The 21095-nt window shown below is 48.1% G+C and overlaps 1 protein-coding gene across 1 annotated transcript in view; it reads left to right on the top strand.

The window, feature by feature from the left end:
• Positions 1-21095, top strand: part of CHRNB3 (cholinergic receptor nicotinic beta 3 subunit) — a 43097-nt gene that overhangs the window by 8282 nt on the left and 13720 nt on the right. Inside the window, exons 3-4 of the mRNA XM_073346322.2 lie at positions 1735-1779; positions 20772-20881. Coding sequence (XP_073202423.1) covers positions 1735-1779; positions 20772-20881 — 155 coding nt within the window. The remainder of the gene's footprint in view (positions 1-1734; positions 1780-20771; positions 20882-21095) is intronic.

Here is a 21095-nt window from a genome sequence, read left to right as displayed (position 1 = left end):
TTAGGCGACTAGGATCTGGAAGAGCTTAGTTCATTAACCTTTCATCTTATGATACGGGATGCATAATGGAGTTGTCAGATAGTTGCATGTCAATTGTTGGATAGAGATATGACAACTTACCCTCTCCGATCCCGGTCTACCCAATTTCTGCTCCTAGGATGATGTTGCATCTTGCTACTCTGTAACAAGCATGAAAGACCCTCCTCCAATATTGTCTCACTGTTTCTTTGTATTCCCCCTTTGGTCTGTCTGTATCTATCTCTTGTGTTGTGCACAGATTGTAAACTCCTTGGGGCAAGGGAACATTTTTTTATTCTGTGCTTGTATATCACTTAGTGTAATGAGGCTGTAGTCCGTGATTGGGGCTCTTAGATACTATGGGTTGTACAAATAATAAATAGTAATAAAGTGTGCTAGGCACTTCACAAGCAGAGAGTAATAGATAATCCCTGCTCTGATGAGTTTACCATCTAATAGAAAGACATCCTAGGGGAGGAGAATGGAATAGAGCTTACAAATGAGGTTGCTCTTCATGTTATGAAGTGAATCTTAACGTTGGTTGACATTTTTTGAATTTAAATGAAATTTCTAACGTCTAAATTTTGAAATTAAAAAGAAATTAGGAAAAATTTCATCAAACTTTTCCCAATTTCCTCCTGCCCATTTTCCAACTCTCCTGCTGGCTGATGTTTTTCAATTTTCAAAATTTCAACATTTTGAAACTTTAAAAAAAGGGGAAAGTGAATTAAAAAAATCCCTCCTCTTTTTCAACCAGTTTAATGAAATATCACCACCAGCAACCCTCAAATGTTTGTAATATAAATGTTGGGCACAACTCATGTCTGGACACAGCTGGCAACCAAAATAAGAAGCCAGACGTGAAGCAGAAACTATTTTTTCACCCTAAAAATTATTTTTCTGCCCATCCATAAAACACTGTAATGCACGAGTGAGTTTGCAGCATGCTGGAGAACCTCAACATGCATGGGAGCATGGTTCCAGAATTACTTCTTCATAGTAGCTGCTGGAAAGTCCAAGAAATGAGCCCACTGGATCACATTTATGCCCACATCTTCTTAGACACCCTCATTCTCCGCCTACATCCCCATGGTCCTATAGTTAGGTGCAGTTGTGCAAGGGAGTTCTCTGATTTATTCCCTCTCAGCACAGAGCGCTGCACTAGTACTTAACTCCACTGGCCTAGGCCCACTTGCTTGTACTAGAATCTAAAATAAAGGTAGTTCAGACTGTGGCTAATTTTTTCCTCTCCTGCTATTTCAAAGTAAGCAGCACAGTCCACAGAACCCTTTGCTTTCTAAAGCTGGTGTTCATGCACATTTTGCTTCAATTTCTGTAGAAGAAAATTCTTTCCCAGAGTTGCATTCATGTGTTACTAGGAGCCTCCAGGCAGTGCTTTCATTGACTTCAGTGGGAGTTGTGTGGGCTAACAGGCGGCAGGACTGGGCGCTAAGTGCTCGGGCTGCAATCCCATTGAAATTCAATGAGTTGGGCATCTGATTCCTGGGAGCGTTTTGAAAACCCCAACTGACGTTTTTAAAAGTGCTCAGAATCCAGGGGCTTCTGACGTGACCTGGGTGCTGAGCTCTTTGGAAAATCGGACCCTAATGCTATAGGTCCTCAGATTTCTAAAGGAACTGAAATCCATTCAGTCAGACATCAGTATGGGAACCATTTATTTGGATATTTTTAATTTCAATTTTCTTGTCTCCCTAGGATGAAAAGAATCAGCTGATGACAACAAATGTGTGGCTGAAACAGGTAAAACAGACCATTACATTACATGTTGAGTTGTTTGGTGGCAGGGGGGAATACCAGGCAAGCAGACCTCGCTCCCCTCTCTCTGTAGTTGGAGTCACCATTTGATCAGGACAGTAATGGGGTTCTTACCCTCCAGGACTGAATAAGGCCAGCGTGGCTCTTCATGAAGTTTTTGTTTCCCTGCTCTGATACTCAAATCACCCCAAAGAGGCTTCTGAGGAATGGAGATTCTGGACCACATGGCTGCCTGTTTTCCAGCATTTGACTACAAGCTGGCAAACACAATCATGTGATCTTCCTTTTCCGTCCTGCACTTATGCCAGCTGTCTGTTAGAACAACCTCCTACTCCGCTGCAGAGAACTGAGCCAGGCCTCAGTGCGCAGTGTAGCAGCCCTGAGGGACTATTATGTCTCACTTTTAGAAGGCATTAGAGTGGTTGGCACTATCCTCTAGTCATGGGGTCCCTTTCTCAGCAAGATCAAACAGAGGTGCAAAAAACAAACAGTCGACAGATTTCCAAAGTAATTACAATGCCTGGGATTTAAATTCATCATCCTTTTATAATGTGCTTGTCCTGGGGGGACATTGTTCACTGGAATGACATATCATATACAAACTGAACCAAAGAGCTTGTCATAAATATAAAGGGAAGGGTAAACCCCTTTGAAATCCCTCCTGGCCAGGGGAAAGCTCCTCTCACCTGTAAAGGGTTAAGAAGCTAAAGGTAACCTCGCTGGCACCTGACCAAAATGACCAATGAGGAGACAAGATACGTTCAAAAGCTGGGAGGAGGGAGAAAAACAAAGGGTCTGCGTCTGTCTGTATGCTGCTTTTGCCGGGGACAGAACAGGAATGGAGTCTTAGAACTTTTAGTAAGTAATCTAGCTAGGTATGTGTTAGATTATGATTTCTTTAAATGGCTGAGAAAAGAATTGTGCTGAATAGAATAACTATTTCTGTCTGTGTATCTTTTTGTAACTTAAGGTTTTGCCTAGAGGGGTTCTCTATGTTTTTGAATCTAATTACCTTGTAAGATATCTACCATCCTGATTTTACAGGGGGAATTTCTTTATTTCTATTTACTTCTATTTTTATTAAAAGTCTTCTTGTAAGAAAACTGAATGCTTTTTCATTGTTCTCAGATCCAAGGGTTTGGGTCTGTGGTCACCTATGCAAATTGGTGAGGCTTTTTATCCAACATTTCCCAGGAAAGGGAGGGTGCAAGTGTTGGGAGGATTGTTCATTTTTCTTAAGATCCAAGGGTCTGGGTCTGTAGTCACCTAGGCAAATTGGTGAGGCTTTTTACCAAACCTTGTCCAGGAAGTGGGGTGCAAGGTTTTGGGAAGTATTTTGGGGGGAAAGACGCGTCCAAACAGCTCTTCCCCAGTAACCAGTATTAGTTTGGTGGTGGTAGCGGCCAATCCAAGGACAATGGGTGGAATATTTTGTACCTTGGGGAAGTTTTGACCTAAGCTGGTAAAGATAAGCTTAGGAGGTTTTTCATGCAGGTCCCCACATCTGTACCCTAGAGTTCAGAGTGGGGGAGGAACCTTGACAGAGATATACGTTTAACCATTATTTACCCACCTACTCCTTAACTCCCAAAGAACTTAGTGTTTTGTTTAGTCAATTTTATTGGTTCATAGACATCATGACAATTATAACTAGTATCCAATCCATTACTGCATCCTGTAAACGTAAGTAGCACCTGGCTCCAGTGAGAGTTAAAGCAGCTGTGTGATTAGTGTAATTTAAGCAACTGGCATAGAGTTTCAGATAGAAACTCTATAACTTTCAGTTCTTTGATTTGCTGGTTGAGGACTATTTGATTGCTGAAGAATTTCTAAGTGCTAATGTTGAGATTGAAAACAATAAAGATCAAGTAACAGCCTTCAAATAGGATGAATGGGGGCAAACAACCTAATTAGTTTTAAGACAGAGCTTGATAAATTTATGAACAGGATTATATGATAGGGTTGCTTGCAGTAGCATTGGTCTGGACTTAATGACCTAGGAAGTCCCTTCCTGGCCTATGTCCTATGTTCCTAAGTGAACAGAAAATAAGTGGGAAATCTAGTCGAGTTTTCACACATGGATACTTTGGGCATCTCATTCCAACAGTTGGATGCTCAGGTTGGCACATAGGTGCACAAACTGGACATTCAGATGATGTGAGCATCCAATGTTGGGATTTGGATATCCCATTAAGGTTTGAAAGATTGGGATCCACATGTCATACGATCCATGGCTGTTGCTATTAGTTTTAAAAAGGGCAAAATGAGATCACAAATTTTAACAGGGCAAATGTTGATAACATTAAGGTAAATTAAATGATCAATTGGGATGGTGGAAAGTGAAAAAAAAAATCAATCAGATACTATACTGCTGAGGTTACAGGGACTGCAAACATGTGGATAGGTAGTTCTGGCCAACACATTAGACGTCGGGGCAAAGGGTTATTATAAAGGTACCATTTCTGGTCAGTTTTGACTCTCCTTTGCTGAGCTAGTTCTTGGGTGTATCAGGGGAGTTGCTTAGACTTCTTGTTGAAAATTGTGACATAAGAAGATATGGATTCTGACGTGGTCTGTCTGGTTAAACGCTGCAAGGACATTCTGTGACTTTTAGTTGACTGCCAGAAAGGTATCAGTGAGAAGAACCAGGATTCAGGAAGGAGTGTGAAAGTCAGGCACTTTTTGGTAAAATTATAGAAATTAGAGCTGGAAAAGGCCAACAGATCATCTTGTCTGTAACCTTCATTTGTATCAGGCCTGGGTCCAGTGGGCAATAACAATAGCATTTATAGCTAGTATGTGCTTGGGCTAACTTTCTGAGTGTCGGGTGCTGCCTCTAGAGAATCATACACGTGATGTAACAAGCAAAATACAACCCCTAGAAGTAAGGGTCAGACACAGCCCTCTGACAGATCAAAGGGAAGAGAATGGATCTGGGGTCACAGAGGGGCTTTAAAATGACAGTGGCAAAGAGCAATGTGCCTCCCACATCACATTTATCCTAGGTGTTTGCAGCAGGTGCCAGGAGAGTCTATACCACTGAAAAATCCCTGGTGTTCATGTGAGCTGTTCACCGTGCAAGTCCCCAGGCTGTATGTATTAGCACTTGTACCATGATGCACAACTGTTCACATGGGCAGCAGGTATTAAAGGCCAGGGGAGGCTGAGCCTCCCCAAACAGCTCTGTGTTTGGGGAGGCTCCACCTCCAGGGAAGCAGGAGGGGGCCCTGGGTGGCTGGAGGGTGAGTTGGGGCAGCAGCCTCCCAGCTGCGCCAGGAGGAGGGGTGGGGCAGAACCTGGGGGGAGAAGACGACAGTCCGGCTGCGGCAACAATCGCTGCAGCTTTGTATCCAGGAGCAAAACTTTTTGCATCCATGTGGGACGGGGGACTGGGTTGGGGATGACTGCGGGAAGCCGGGCTGGGAAGGGAAAATGGAGGGCAGGCAGAGGTAGTCAAGGACAGCTTGGGGGGAAGGAGCCAAGCGGAGGGGTGGGGGCGCAGAGCTGGGAAGACCGCTGAGGGGAAGACTCGAGATTGGACTCAGGATCCAGCCACTGCTGGTCCAACATCTGCCGCAAAGGCACTGGCAGTCCCCGCTGGGTGCCGGCCAGGCTTTGTTGGGGTCTGCCAGGGAGGAGAAGGGCAGGGTAGGTCTGGGGGAAGGGAGGGTGTTTTGGTGACAGCACTGGCCTGGTGGGGGCATATTTTAGGCTATTTTGTGTAACCCTCCTGCCCGTCAGAGTTGGCAGCGACAAGGACCGGGTTCAGTATCTAGGGGTTCCGTTTCAATAACGACGCAAACCGGCTCGAGCCCCCACCCAGTGACCTCGGACAATTACATACCACCCCCCTGGGCGCCTCTAAGAGGCGATACTTCCCCTCTCGCAAGCACAGAGTCCAAGTGTAGCAAAAGCCTTTTAATAAAGGAGGGAAACTATGCAGCATTATGTTGGGGAAACACCACAAACAGGATTCATAACACCAACCATGAGCAAAAGACCCACACCCAAGTAAGTCTGGCAGTGTCCTTTTCCACTCAGGGTCTTGAGTCCAGCAACCCAATAGTCACCCCGCCTCCCCCCAGTTTCTGTCCTTGGTCAGTGCAGCCCCCCAGGGTCAGAAGTTCATCTGCAGAATTTACCTCCCAGCCTTGGTGGAAGTGGAGGGAGGTATGGGGGGCATCTTACATGCTCTGCTGCTCGGGTCTACGGCCTAGTGCCACCCCTCTCCATGGGGTTCTGCTGCAGTCTTCACCACCAGCCGCCCGGCTATCTGCTCCGCTCTCCATGCTAGCCATCCTGCTGTCCGCTCACCAACTTGTCTTCAGCCCCCCCCACCACAGCTCTCAACAACTTCAGCTCTTTCGTGATTTCAGCTCTCAGTGATTTTTAGCTGGTAGCAGGGGAGCCTCAGTGCTGGTGCGCCACTAGTCCAAGGTCAGTCTGATGCTTAGACCTGGGCACCAGCGATTTCAGCTCTGCAGCATGTCACAAGACTCCTAATGCAGCCAAACTTAGCTCTGTCGTTACACCATGGAGGGGGTCAAAGTGGTGTTTAGGACCCTCAGAAGGGGACTCGCGTACCTGTCCCCAGCCTCTCTCAAGTCACTGGGACCCATGTCCCTTGCCTAGCGAGTGTTACTTAGTTGAGGGCAAGTCCCTCTGTCATAAAATACCAAGTACAGTTCTACTGTCCTTGATTCAGATAACCAGGATAACAACCCTTTATTACTCCTGCCCCAATAATAGAGAGACTGGGGATCCTACAGCAGCCAAAGTGACCATTTGGGCAAGCAGTCCATCATCCTAGGCAGCGTGGGTGTGCCCATGCGAACATGAGTGCCCATGCAAACGAGATCAGCCCCTGAAGTCCTTTTCCACAGCTCACCACCAGATGTCAGGGTAGAGCTCATTCTGACTCTGCTTACATTTGATTTGGGGCTGGTGGCTGTTCTTTGGGGTTATGTGACTGATCTCATTAGGGGATTATCACTGGTATTTGGAGATGGTTTGGGGGTGATGGGATGATTGTAGGCTAGTAGTTGTGGGGTGTGGATGTGTTGCTGTTGGGACTGTTGTACAGGGAATAGTGATGGAGTCTCACCAGAGGATTTATTTATGTTCACTAATAATAATCCTTGACCTGCTGCTTACAAACAGTGAAGAATTGGTAGGGGAAGTAGAAGTGGGTGGCAACCTAGGCAGCAGTGACCATGAGATGGTTGAGTTCAGGATCCTGAAAAAAGGAAGAAAGGAGAGTAGCAAAATATGGATCCCGGACTTCAGAAAAGCAGACTTAGACTCCCTTAAAGAACTGATGGGCAGTATCCCCTGGGAGGCTAGTAGGAGGGGGCAAGGAGTCCAGGAGAGCTGGCTGTATTTTAAAGAAGCCTTATTGAGGGTGTAGGAACAAACCATCCCGAAGTGCAGAAAGAATAGCAAATATGGCAGGCAACCAACTTGGCTTAACAGAGAAATCTTCGGTGAGCTTAAACTCAGCAAGGAAGCTTACAAGAAGTGGAAATTTGGACAGATGACTAGGGAGGAGTATAAAAATATTGCTCGAGTGTGCAGGGGTTTAATCAGGAAGGCCAAAACAGAACTGGAGTTGCAGCTAGCAAGGGATGTGAAGGGTAACAAGAAGGGTTTCTACAGGTATGTTAGCAACAAGAAGGTGATCAGAGAAAGTGTGGGCCCCTTACTTAATGGGGGAAGCAACCTAGTGACAGATGATGTAGAAAAAGCTGAAGTACTCAATGCTTTTTTTGCCTTGGTCGTCACAGACAAGGTCAGCTCCCAGACTGCTGCACTGGGCAACACAGCATGGGGAGTAGGTGAGCAGCCCTCAGTGGTGAAAGAACAGGTTCAGGACTATTTAGAAACGCTGGACATGCACAAGTCCATGGATCTGATCTAATGCATCCGAGGGTGCTGAGGGAGTTGGCTGATGTGATTGCAGAGCCATTGGCCATTATCTTTGAAAATTCGTGGCGATTGGAAAAAGGCAAATATTTTAAAAAAGGGAAGAAAGAGAACCTGGGGAACTACAGACCGTTCAGCCTCACTTCAGTCCCCGGCAAAATCATGGAGCAGGTCCTCAAGGAATCCATTTTGAAGCACTTGAAGGTGAGGAAGGTGATCAGGAACAGTCAACATGGATTCACCAAGGGCAAGTCATGCCTGACCAACCTGATTGCCTTCTATGATGAGATAACTGGCTCTGTGGATATAGGGAAAGCAGTGGATGTGATATATCATGACTTTAGCAAAGCTTTTGATACAGTCTCCCACAGTATTCTTGACAGCAAGTTAAAAATGTATGGATTGGATGACTGGACTATAAGGTGGATAGAAAGCTGGCCAGATTGTCGGGCTCAACAGGTAGTGATCAACAGCTCAATGTCTAGTTGGCAGCCAGTATCAAGCGGAGTGTCCCAGGGGTCAGTCCTGGGACCAGTTTTGTTCAACATCTTCATTAATCATGATGGGATTAATTGCACCCTCAGCAAATTTGCAGAGGATACTAAACTGGGAGGAGAGGTAGATACGATGGAGGGTAGGGATAGGGTCCAGAGTGAACTAGACAAATTAGAGGATTGGGCAAAAAGAAATCTGATGGGGTTCAACAAGGACAAGTGCAGAGTTCTGCACTTAGGAAGGAAGAATCCCATGCACCTCTACAGGCTGGGGACCGACTGGCTAAGCAGCAGTTCTGCAGAAAAGGACCTGGGGATTACAGTGGATGAGAAGCTGGATCTGAGTCAGCAGTGTGCCCTTGTTGCCAAGAAGGTCAATGGCATATTGGACTGTATTAGTAGGAGCATTGCCAGCAGATCGAGGGAAGTGATTATTTCCCTCTATTCAGCACTGTTGAGGCCACACCTGGAGTATTCCATCCAGTTTTGGTCCCCCCACTACAGAAGGGATGTGGATAAATTGGAGGGCAATGAAAATGATTAAGAGGCTGGAGCCACATGACTTATGAGGAGAGGCTGAGGGAACTGGGGTTATTTAGTCTGCTGAAGAGAAGAATGAGGGGGGATTTGATAGCAGCCTTCAACTACCTGAAGGGGGGTTCCAAAGAGGATGGAGCTAGGCTGTTCTCAGTGGTGGCAGATGACAGAACAAGAAGCAATGGTCTCAAGTTGCAGTGTGGGCGGTCTAGGTTGGATATTAGGAAACACTATTTCATTAGGAGGGTGGTGAAGCACTGGAATAGGTTCCCTAGGGAGGTGGTGGGAATCTCCATCCTTAGAGGTTTTTAAGGCCCTGCTTGACAAAGCCCTGACTGGGATGAGTTAATTGGTGTTGGTCCTGTTTTGAGCAGGGGATTGGACTAGATGACCCCTCAGGTCTCTTCCAACCCTGATATTCTATGATTCTATGCTCCATCACTGACCATTTTAAAATCAAGATCTAAAAGATCTGCTGTGGGAATTATTTTGTGTTATGCAGAGTCAGACTCACTAGATGATCACCATGGTCCCTTCTGGCCTTGGAGTCTATGGATAAGAAGGTAAGGCTCCAAAAAGAGCTTCAACTGGTGCATGAGTAACATGTGAAAGAGGGACATACAAGCCTTGGGGGATTATCATGAGAATTTTCATATATCCACAGCTGTGGGTTTATAAAGCCATGAGCACACAGTAAACCATGTAATCATTATTTAGGTCACTGGTTAATGCTGAGTTTAAGACTGTAGTCTCTGTAGAGCAGGGAACTGTCTCTATGTACAGCACAATAGGGCCCTGATCTCCGTTAGGACCAATAGGTGCTACTGTAATACAAATGCATAAATAATAACAGCTGTAATGGATCCCCACTGGGAACTGAGCTATGGTGTTTGCATGCTCAAGTACCTTTGGATACGTGCCTAGTTTTTTGACAGGTTGCCTGGAAATACCTTTTAAAAAAAAAAGCGGATCTTGGCTGGTTACTAGGGTATCAGCTTACCCGTGGCCTGGGGAAGGAAGGGGAGAGGGAATTCTTCAGCGTTGAGACATTGCACTACAAGTTCCAGATGCCGCCTTCAGGTAGTGAAGTTACAGTTACAGAAACTGCAGTTTATTCTGCCTGATCCTCCCAAAGGCCAATGAGAAGAAACTCCTTTGGTGATATAATGGGGAAGGGGCTGGGTGGTATCTGAGAAACAAAAATTCTGAAGCAGCTCTAGGGCTTGCACGAGTCCCAGGTGGATGGGAAAGGCAGCTGGATGGATACCCATGGGGAAGAGCTGAAAGTTAGGATCTCTGTGGTTGGTAAATGTGTATTAGAGAAAATGATCCACAGAAACACAGACAGTAGGAGACTGGAAATAAGCAAAGGTTCCCCTGGGCCCAACTGTAGGAGATGCCACACCCATTCTTTCTAGGGGGCCTGTCACGGTGCAGGACTCACCCCTGTGGTACCTCCTGCTGGTCTCTCAGGGAATTAGCTCTTCCAGCCTCCGGAGCGCCCTCTGCAGGCCACTTGCTCCGCTTGCCACTGCCCCCCCATACCCCAGGGCCCCTTTCTTTGGGGTGCTGCCTCCTGGCAGTGCCCCACAGTCTCTGGGTCTCCCCCTCCAGGGGAACCCCCAACCCCCACCTCACCTCTGTATATGGCTACTGCCCAGTCACCATCTAGCCCCCATTCACTGGGGCAGACTGCAGCATATAAGCCAATCATCACAGACATGGAGAGGTTTGGACCTGCTGCCTCTGCTTACAGGTGAGCTTACCCCTGCAACCCCAGTACCCTGTCTTAGGCCATCTGCCAGGCCTGCAGCCTGGGGCTTTTTCAGTCTGGAGCTTCCCAGCTCCTCTGGCCTTCCCCAGCCCTGCTTCACCTTAGGTACCCAGGTATGCTCCCCAGCAGCCAGGCCCATCTCCCTCTAAAGGCAGAAAGAGAGTCTACTCCTGGCCCACTGCCCTTTTCTAAGTGCCAGCTGAGGCCTGATCGGGGCATGGCCACAGCTGAGTTTGCTTCCCCCAATCAGCCCGGGAACCGCTTGCTCCCAGCCACAGCCCTCTCCTGGGCTGTTTTAAGCCCTTTAAGGCTGGAGTGGGTGACCACCCTTCTACAGGGCCCATTGACTGTTCTGCCCTGGGGTCCAGAATTGCTGTCAGCAGCCCTGGCTCCAGGGCTGGAGGCACTCAGGCGGCCTGGGGCAGGGGAAGGGGAAGGCTGGCGGCCGCAGGAGGGGTGGGGCCTCAGGTAGAAGGGGCAGGCCAGGCGGCGGGTTAGCCTCCCCAAGCCCACAGTTCATCTGCCACCCATGACTGTTCACCTTGCAGACACAAAATGGCACCTTAGCACAGGGAGATATCGGTGCAGGTCGGGGAGTGCGATGTCACAGACCGCAGTTGTGCGGAGGCCTGTTTTACTACAGGGACTGGCCCAGGTTCCCTCCTGCATCAAGGACGGTTGGGGAGCAAGTTATGTCTCCTGGATTCTATTGGTACATTGGCACAGGTCCCAGCCCACTGGTGTGAATTAGAGCAGGCTAGGGACTGCTCTAATTTATGCCAGCTGGCAGTGTTCTCTGTGCGGCTAAATGTCACTTGAGGATTGGCATCATGCAGGCACCTGCGCAGCATAAGAGATGGCACATATGTAGCTGCAGGAGCACACAAGAGCATAAACTGGGACTCTGATCATAATTCCCTGCTTCCCCCTTGCTCTGCGGAGGAGTGAGTTACGTCACTCCTTTTTGTGGAGCAGCTCACTCATCCCGTGCACCCGACCAGGTTCTCTGGCCAACCAGTAGGAAAATAGAGACAGGTCTCCTCTCATTCCCTTCCCCTTTCCATTCCCTTCCCTGCCCATTTGCTCATCGGGAGGAGTATTGGGTGAACAGTTCCTCCTGTCCCCTCCCAGCAGATTCCCAAGGGTGGATTCAACATCACTTGGAGTCTACATCAAGATTGTATGTCCTTCCAAAATAAAGCACTTGGTCAGTGGGCTTGGTGCAAGAATCATTGGGGGAGGTTCTTTGGCTTGTGCTATGCAGCAGGTCAGACGAGATGGTCATCATGGTCCCTTCTGGCCACAAAACCAGTGAATCTATGTGTTTGTACAGCGATTAACGAAGCGAGACTGGCTCCAGCATGGGGTCCTTCGGTGGTAATGTTACACCATTGTAACCCTTCTGCCAGGCCAAGTTGATAGCAGCAAGGGCCGGGTTCAGTACACAGGGATTCCCTCTCATCAAAGCAAATGCAAAAGTGGCTCGAGCCCCCACCCAGTGACCTGGGAAAATCTTACACACCCCCTGGGCGCCTCAAAGAGGCAATACTTCCCCGCTTGCAAGCACAGAGTCTCGGTGTAGCAGAGAATCTTTAATAACATGAGGTAAATGACATCAGCATTAAATTGGGGAAACACCACAACTAGTGTTCATTAACCAAACCATGAGCAAAGACCCACCCCAGCAAATTGGGCCACATCCTTTCCCTCAGGTTCTTGAGTCCCAGAACCCAAACGTCTCTTGAGTCCAGCAATCCACAAATCACCCAAAGTCCAAAAAGTCCAGCCCCAGAGTTCAAAAGTTCATCTGCATAGTGTTACTCCCCACTCTGGCTAAAATGTGCCTGCCTGTGGGGGAAAGAGGTAAGGGGCACCTTACGTGTCCTGAAGCTGACTGCCCCACAGGGCTCCGCTCTACTCTCTGACTCACGAACACTCCGCCAGCCTATCCACGAACAGTACCCCTGCAGGCTAGATCTTCTGGCTCCCCACTACTTGACACAGTGCTCCCAGCTCTCAGTAATTTCAGCTCATAGTAGCAGGAGCCTTAGTGCTGGTGCACCATAAGGCCAAAGTGAATTCAGCACAGTACCTGTAGCAAGACTCTTAATAGACCCAAAATTAGCTCTGACGTTCCACAGTGGAGAGAGACAAAGGTGCAATTGGTGTTTCAGACCCTCACAAAGGCACCTACACTACCAAGTACTAATACCTGTCTCAAGCCTCTCTCAATTCATAGAGTTTTGGAACCCATGTCCCTTGCCTAGCGAGTGCTACTTAGTTGATGGTGAGTCCCTCCATCATAACAAAAGGCCAAGTACAGTTCCCATAATCAGAGTAATAACAATTTATTCTTCCCGCCCCAATAACAGAGACACTGGGGATCCCACAACAGCCAAAGTGACCATTTGGGCAGTTATGGCCTCATTCTAGGTGGGGTGGGTGTGCCTATGCAAATGAGATCAGCCCCTGAAGTTCTTTTCCACAACTTGCCACACCTCACCACCAGATGTCAGGGTGGAGCTCATCCTGACTCTGCTTACACCATAATACAAATTATTATTAATAGTAATGATGGGCAGCAAATATGGACATGAGTTGGCCATATAATATGGATGCAAGCAAAACAAAGGCCAATGTGATCTGGACTGCATACGCAATGGCATCACATCCCAGAGCAGGGAGGTAGCAGTCCCCCTCTATTACTCTGATAGATCCCCATCTGTAACCCTGCATTCAGCTGTGGGTCCTTATTAGCCCCAAGATAGTGACAAACTGGAGGGAGTTCAGAGAAGAACAAGAAAAACAATCTGAGTCCTGGAGGGACTAATATACAAAGCAGGCTTAGAAGGGGTAATATGTACAGCTTGGCTAAGCCATAACTGAAGGAGGACACAACAGACTACAAATCTCTGATGTGTGTAACCAGCAAGGAGGAGGAGGAATTATTAGTGCAATACCCAGGGCTGTAACTAGGAGTAATGAGATGAAACTAAGAAATGGAGCATTGAGGCTGAATAGCAAGAAGAGCTATCTATCAGTATTAGGCTGTACGTTATTCTCCCCAGTCTTAAGTGGTGGATACTCAGGGTATGTCTTCACTACCCACCAGATCGGCGGGCAGCGATGGATCCAGCAGGGATTGATTTATCGCGTCTAGTCTAGACGCGATAAATCGACCCCTGAGCGCTCTCCTGTTGACTCCTGTACTCCAGCGCCGTGAGAGGTGCAGGCAGAGTCGACAGGGGAGCGGCCGCACTCAACTCACCGCAGTGAAGACACCACGGGAAGTTGATCTAAGTACGTCAACTTCAGCTATGTCATTCACGTAGCTGAAGTTGCGTAACTTAGATCGATCCCATGCCCCAGTGTAGAGCAGGGCTCAGTCTAGGTGGATTTGGCAGAACATCAGGCAGTGCCCATCCATCCACAGGGAGCAGCTATCAGCAGTGAGAATTACAGGCACCAGCATGAGCTGATATCACTGTAGTGGCTAAGACACTGAGTAAAAATCAGGAAACCTGGGTTCTAGTCCTGGCTCTTCCACAGACCGGTGGTGAGACCGTGGCAAATCTCTATGTTTCCCCTCCCACCCCTGGTCCACTTAGGCTGTAAGCTCTTTGGGCTAGAGACTCTTTCTCACTGTGTGTCTGTACAGCGCCCAGCACAATGCGGTGCTGATCTCCATTGGAGCATCTAGGTGCTATGGTAATATAAATGATAATTCTAATTACAGTGCATGAGAATGGATATAGCCTTAACAAGAAAGCAATAGGAAACTAATTCAATGCAGTTGTGTGACCATTGCCTTTTTTAATGTGTTGGCTAATTCTCCTTTGCATCAGTAAAACAATCTTGACGGTATTAAAGCGCATAGTTTTATTTAAAGCAATATGTTAGGTGTCCTCACTTCAGTGACCAGCATCGATACTCCGCGTAATGCAGAGGCTGCTGACTGCTACCGCTGCGGGTACCAGGTAGCCCTTTCTGAATTACTGAAGTACTGCTGCTGTATTATGGCATGGAAAAATTCACTCAAACATCTTGGAAGCATTTCCCAAGGAATGAAATCAGTAAATCCTCCCAGGCCTCCCCATTCCACCCCCCCAAATAAAATAAAGGAAAAAGTAGACAGCACAACATCCTCCTATTTGCAATCCTAGTTGATTATTACTTGTGTCGCCCTTTTGCCCTGAGTGGTTAGCCAAAATTCAGGGCCTTGCAGGGTTGTTTTCATTAGGAGGCAAAATCGGTGACACAATTTATGTATATTCTTGGTGTAATCTTGTTTATTCACAGAGTGTCCACAAGGTCCCATTTCCCTAAACACAGTTGAGGCAGACGGTAGGCAGGTTCCTTGCTCAGAAATCCCCAAGACTGACGCTCCAGGGAGCCTGTGCTCAAGCTCTGTTTCTGCTTCCTCTCAGGGTGACAATCATGACTCCTGCTGGCTTTCTCTTTCCAGCACACACAGCCTAGTCCCTGCGCTGGCAACCAGGGAAACCCTTGTTAATCTACCTGGGTTAGCTCTAGCTTGCCGTGAGACCTATTGCTTTAGGCAGAAGCCCACATTGTCTGCAGCTGCATGATTGTGCCTTCTGTTGATCCTGAAGAGGGTGCTTGGCACCCACTGGCATTAACAAGGTCAGTGATTGTCTTAGATTCTAGACCCACCTGATGGCAGCCATTAGCCCCTGTCAGCCATCATTAGTAGTTACGATTTGTATTGTGGTAGCATCCACAGACCCCAGTTGCGGACCAGCGATCCATTGTGCTAGGTGTGGTACAGGCACAGACCAAAGAGGCTGTCCCTGCCCTGAAGATTTTATCATCTAAGTGTAAGGTCAGGGTTACAGTACAGACCTATATCAGGATAACTACGGTGCTTAGGCCGGGCTGTGAAAATTACACACACCCTGAGTGACGTAGTTATATTGAACTAACCCCCTAAGCGGACAGCACTAGCTCGACAGGAGAGCTTCTCCTGTCAACAGAGCTACTGCCTTTCGGGGAGGGGGATTAATTATGCCGATGAGAGAAGCTCTCCGTCGGCATAGGAGCACTTTCACTTAGGCGCTACAGTGGCCCAGCACAGTGTTTTAAGTGTGCACCTGCCCTAAGACAAGAGACAACATGTGCAGACAGACAAATAGACAGGGGAGCACAAAGACAGTAGTAGAAATTATCCAATTATCCAGTGGCTCTGTGTGCATATGACTCAGGGAGGGGCGCTGTCCCTGGGAGGAAGCATGGCCAAGGGCAGACTCAGAGTCTGCTAGGCAACACAGAGGGAGAGAGGAGAGACACTCTTTCAAGCGAGAGGACTTGTGTTGGCGTGGGGGAGGACAGCAGGTGCCCGGATGGCTGCCAGCACGCCTGCGCAGAGGAGGGGCACTGTCTGAGAGAAGGGGGCAGGGGTAGAAAGCCTGGGAAGAAGAGCTAGCCTGGCCAATAGGAAGTGAAATGCCTGCCCCTGGGAGCGTTGGAGACGGGAGAAGCCATTTTGGGAGTAGTGAGAGCTGGTATGTCCCAGGCCTGCATGCAGGGTCCCTCTGAGAACTGGCCTCTGGGGACCTGGAAGCAACATCCCTCAGCTTGGCTCTTTCCTTCTTCAAGGTGACTCCCAGTTTGTGGAGTTTTGTTGGGGAACCTCCCTCCCCCAGCCTGGCTGAGTTAGCCCCCCAGTTCCCTAGGTAAAATCAGCCACCACATGGCCAGGGCTGCCACCTGCTGGGAGTGTGTCTGAGCGCTGGGGAAGGAGACTAAAGTTAGGGTTTGTAGCAGAGTCATTGTAACCTGCACCTTGAGCCCTGCACCCCTTGGTGGTGAGGGAGTCCTGGCCTGTGGAAGGACAGGTGACATGTTAGGCACTGAAATAAGTTGTAACTTAATTTTAATTTTTGTTCCTCTCTGAGATCCTCTTAGCACTAGAGTCATCCCAGAAAGTTGTTATTTGTGTTACTGTAGTGCCTCTGAGCCCACTCATGGATCCGTTGCACTAGGCAGTTTACGAACCCAGAGCAAAAATACAGTCTCTGCCCCAAGGAATTTACAGTCTGTAAGACAAGAGACAACAGATGGATTCAGACAGACTGGGGAGTACAAGGTGGTATCAGCACCCTAATCGCTTAACCACTGTCAAGTTTTTTGTAGACAACACAGCAAAGCAGAGTTTGAAAGAGGGGTTTGAAGGAGGCAGATGAGTTAGTTTTGGGGATGCTTCTCCCTGGTGTGAGGGGCAGCATGGGAGAAAGGGTGCAGGGGCTTGTTTGAAAATTTAACAAGTGAGCAAAGGAGGCTGGCATCACAGGACAATTGGTGATGGGAGTTGAGATTTTGATGGTGAATGAGAGATGATAGGTAGGGTGGGGATTGACTGTGAAGGGCCTTGAGAGCGAAGACAAGCAGCTTATATTTGTGCAGTAGAGAAGAGTAAGCCAGTGGAGGGATGCAACTGTAAGTGGGGGAATGTACTGCTATTGTGGGAAACTTTCCTGGCTTATACACTACCCTGGGGAAATGGGCTAGCGAAAGGATCTGAGTCCTCGCTCCGACTTCCTTTACTCAGAGGCCTGCCTGATGTTGAGGGCTCCCCTTCCACTCTCCTGTGTGACAGAGTCCTCGTAACCCAAACAAGGCTGGGCCCAGGATTCCTGGGTGGCTCGACCCCCAACCCTGCTGTGGTCACCTAGGACAGGGGCTAGGTTGTCCCCACTCCGGGGTACTCTCTCTTCACTGAGGGCTTCCCTGACCCACTGATCATTAAATACAGTTCAAGCAAATACAATTTATTAAACAGCAATCAATTAAAAAAAATAAGGAAAAAATGGGAAAGGTTAAAGGAAAACCTGTCACCCTGCCCTGTGGCAGGGAATATCACAACCAGCGTCTCTGGGATATCAGGGCAGTTCACAGTCTGTTCCTCACAAGTCCCAGGCCTCCTGCCCAGGCCCTGGCTGTGCTGCAGGGATGCCGCGGGTCGGACACTTGCTCTGGTGGTGGCCACAAGCCCTCAGGCTCTAGGTGGCAGGACCCTTCTTCCCAGCATCAGCCCCCCCAGTCTGGGATTACAGGCCCCCTCCCAGTCTCGCTTGCAAGGCCTCTTGGCTGGGGGCATCTCCCTGTGCTGGGCCCACTGCCCAGGGTCCCCCCTTGTTCTCCCCAGCTGCTCACTGCACCTGGCTTCGGACTACTCCAGCTCCAGCCCCAACTCCAGCCCCAGCACTGCTGCTGCTCTGCCTCCAGCTCCCTGGGCTGCTTCTCTCACCCCTCTGGCTCTGGTTGCTGCAGCTCTGCTCCCAGCACAGGTCTGCTCTCTCGGCTGCTTCTGTGGCTCTGCTCCCAGCACAGGTCTGCTCCCTGGGCTGCTTCTCTGGTTCTCTCTGGTTGGCGCAGCCCTGCTTCCCCACTCAGCTCAGGCCCCTGCTCTCTCCTTAGCTCAGCCCCAATCTGTTCCAGGCAATTCAGAACCCCCACAACTCCATCATTAGCTTGCCTGCCCTGTCAATCAGGCTGACCTGGAGCATTGGTCTCTCCCCATTGTTCCTGGGGACTCTCAGTCTCAAGGTCCTGATTTCCTGTCGACCCTTCCCCTTCCTTTTGGTACTGGGAGCTAGCCAACCAAAAACCCCCACTGCTTTTTTAGTAAGGGGCCAACAGTCCCTTACACAAAGAGAGGGGTGACATGGTCAAAGCCGCAGGCTAGGAGAATGAGCTGTGTAGCAGCAATCTCAACGGATATCAGTGGGGCATCATCCCTAATGGCAGACTCATTGCAAATGCTGCATATCCCTAGTATGTGAGGTGCCAAAGAATGTTGCATTCTCGGATATCCATAACCAATCAGCAGTACCAGGCAGGATGTTTCTGGGAAAACCCAGGGGCTATTTAGGCCCTGTCTCCTGAACTTTTACCGAAAGCTGCTGTTATTATTGGTATTGATTTTACTTCTCTCTTCTCTCTTTGCAATCTCCCAGGGCAACCTAAAAACCCCCATAAATAATGAATACAGCAGCAAAAGTCTCTCTCATTGTGAGAATTGCTCATATCCCCAGCTCTTCAGACTGGGTACCACGTGATCCAAAGTTAACAAAGCTAACCAAAGAAACAAAGCAAGGAGGTGGAAAATCGTGCCAAAGCTCAGTGTGGAAAGCAAGGCGTGCACCTGACTTACTCCTAAAACATGAACTCACCAGCATCCCTGTCATAAAAATAAAGGGAAGGGTAAACCCCTTTAAAATCCCTCCTGGCCAGAGGAAAATCCTCTTACCTGTAAAGGGTTAAGAAACTAAAGGTAACCTCGCTGGCACCTGACCAAAATAACCAATGAGGAGAAAAGATACGTTCAAAAGCTGGGAGGAGGGAGAAAAACAAAGGGTCTGCGTCTGTCTGTATGCTGCTTTTGCCGGGGACAGAACAGGAATGGAGTCTTAGAACTTTTAGTAAGTAATCTAGCTAGGTATGTGTTAGATTATGATTTCTTTAAATGGCTGAGAAAAGAGCTGTGCTGAATAGAATGACTATTCCTGTCTGTGTGTCTTTTTTGTAACTTAAGGTTTTGCCCAGAGGGATTCTCTATGTTTTGAGTCTAATTACCCTGTAAGGTATCTACCATCCTGATTTTACAGAGTTGATTTCTTTACTTCTATTAAAAGTCTTCTTGTAAGAAAACTGAATGCTTTTTCATTGTTTTAAGACCCAAGGGTTTGGGTCTGTGGTCACCTATGCAAATTGGTGAGGATTTTTACCAAACCTTCCCCAGGAAGTGGGGTGTAAGGGTTGGGAGGATTTTGGGGGGAAAGACGTGTCCAAACTACGTTTTCCCAGTAAACCCAGATAAAGTTTGGTGGTGGCAGTGGAAATCCAAGAGTAAAATAATTTTGTACCTTGGGGAAGTTTTAACCTAAGCTGGTAAAAGTAAGCTTAGGAGGTTTTCATGCAGGTCCCCACATCTGTACCCTAGAGTTCAGAGTGGGGAAGGAACCTTGACAATCCCCTTCAGCCCCCTTGGTCATCTATCCTGTGCACTGAATGAGGGGGGGTCTTGTGGATAACACAGTATGTGATCATGTAATTGAAGACTTTATTGTAATGTATGTGGGTTGCTCAGGCAAGAGAATGAGGGTGGCACAGGCAGCCATAAATCTGGCATTTCCTAACTTCGGTGTGCTTGGATAAAGAACGTTCTTTTAATGTCGTTCTCGTATGTAATTTTTTAGTTTTTTATTAAGGACAAAGGTAAAAAAACATTTCTATTGCATGCCTGTAATACCCCACCCCTCCATCATTTATAGGGTTTGAACCCCAAGACTTCAGTTCTGCAACACAGCCTGTTACCACTTGAGCTGCAGGACTAACTACAGTACATGGCAGAAGGAGGAAGTGTGGGCCATTGGCAGCATGTGCTGGGTTCATAGGGTAGTCACAGGCAGTCTGATGCCACTCACTCTCTTTCCCACCCAGGAAGGTGGGGGCTCCTACCCTGTGTGGGCCCGCAAGGAGTGGGAGAGTTGTTTGGGACGTGTATTAGGTCCGGGGGTTTATGGGTGGAGCCTGGCTTTGCATTCTCCTGCCAGCTCTGGAAGATGAGGGAGCTCCTGCCCCATACAATTCCCCCAGAGGGGGGCTGGGATGCTGGGTCCCATGTGCCAGGTTGGAGAGGGCAGGGAAGAGGCTCAGGGGATCAGCCTGGATCTCTCCACCCTGGCAGCTGACTGGGGTTCTCCATGCACGTTACTGCTGCTGTTTTGGTTGTGGTGTGAGCCCAGCCTGGGAATGTTCAGTGATTTTGGCAGCCTGCCGACATTTTCCTGAAGGGAAAGAAGGGAGAGAAGGAAAAAATAGTGATTTTTAACCCTTCGTGTCTTGACCAAATCTGAATAGAATTTCACAGGATAAAGAAAAGGAACTTCTCTATCCTGAAGGGATTTTTCCTGTCAAATATCACAGGCCTGTTGCAGACAGTGGAGGCGAGAGAGCTTCTCAAAGAAAGGTTACAAGAATCCTTTTATAATGGAAAGTGTTACAACCTAAATATAGGGGTCACCACCAACTTCAGTAATAATTAATAATTAATAAATTAATAACAACAACAGTTGTTGTGATACATATATTCCAATCAGGACTTGGGGTCCCATTGTGCTGGGTTTACATCTGTGTATTACAATCCCTCTGAGATGGCCCAATGACCTATCTGGCGGTGGGAACCTGTTGTGTCTGAATGGAAAGAGGATGTTGTTGGCTCATTGCAGGAATGGACTGACCATAAGTTGTGCTGGAATCCTGAGGACTATGGTGGGATCACGGCGATCCGGGTTCCGTCAGAGTCGCTGTGGCTGCCGGACATTGTTTTGTTTGAAAAGTGAGTATAAGGCTCATCACGTTTTGAAGCAAGGCTCATTGCTCAGGGTTTCAGATAGTTGTTTAGACTTATTCAGTGAATCACTAACATTCAGTTCCAGCCATGCTGGCTAGCACCGGGCTTAACCATGGATCTCGTTAGATAGCGACTATCCAGAAATGTGTCTGGACTAGAATGCTTGCTGGCTTAGATTGCTCCATATAATGTCATATAC

This window comes from Lepidochelys kempii, chromosome 5, assembly GCF_965140285.1.
Source record: "Lepidochelys kempii isolate rLepKem1 chromosome 5, rLepKem1.hap1, whole genome shotgun sequence".
Classification (NCBI taxonomy): Eukaryota; Metazoa; Chordata; order Testudines; family Cheloniidae; genus Lepidochelys; species Lepidochelys kempii.
Note: the sequence above shows the minus strand (reverse complement) of the source record. Positions and strands in the feature narration are given on the sequence as shown.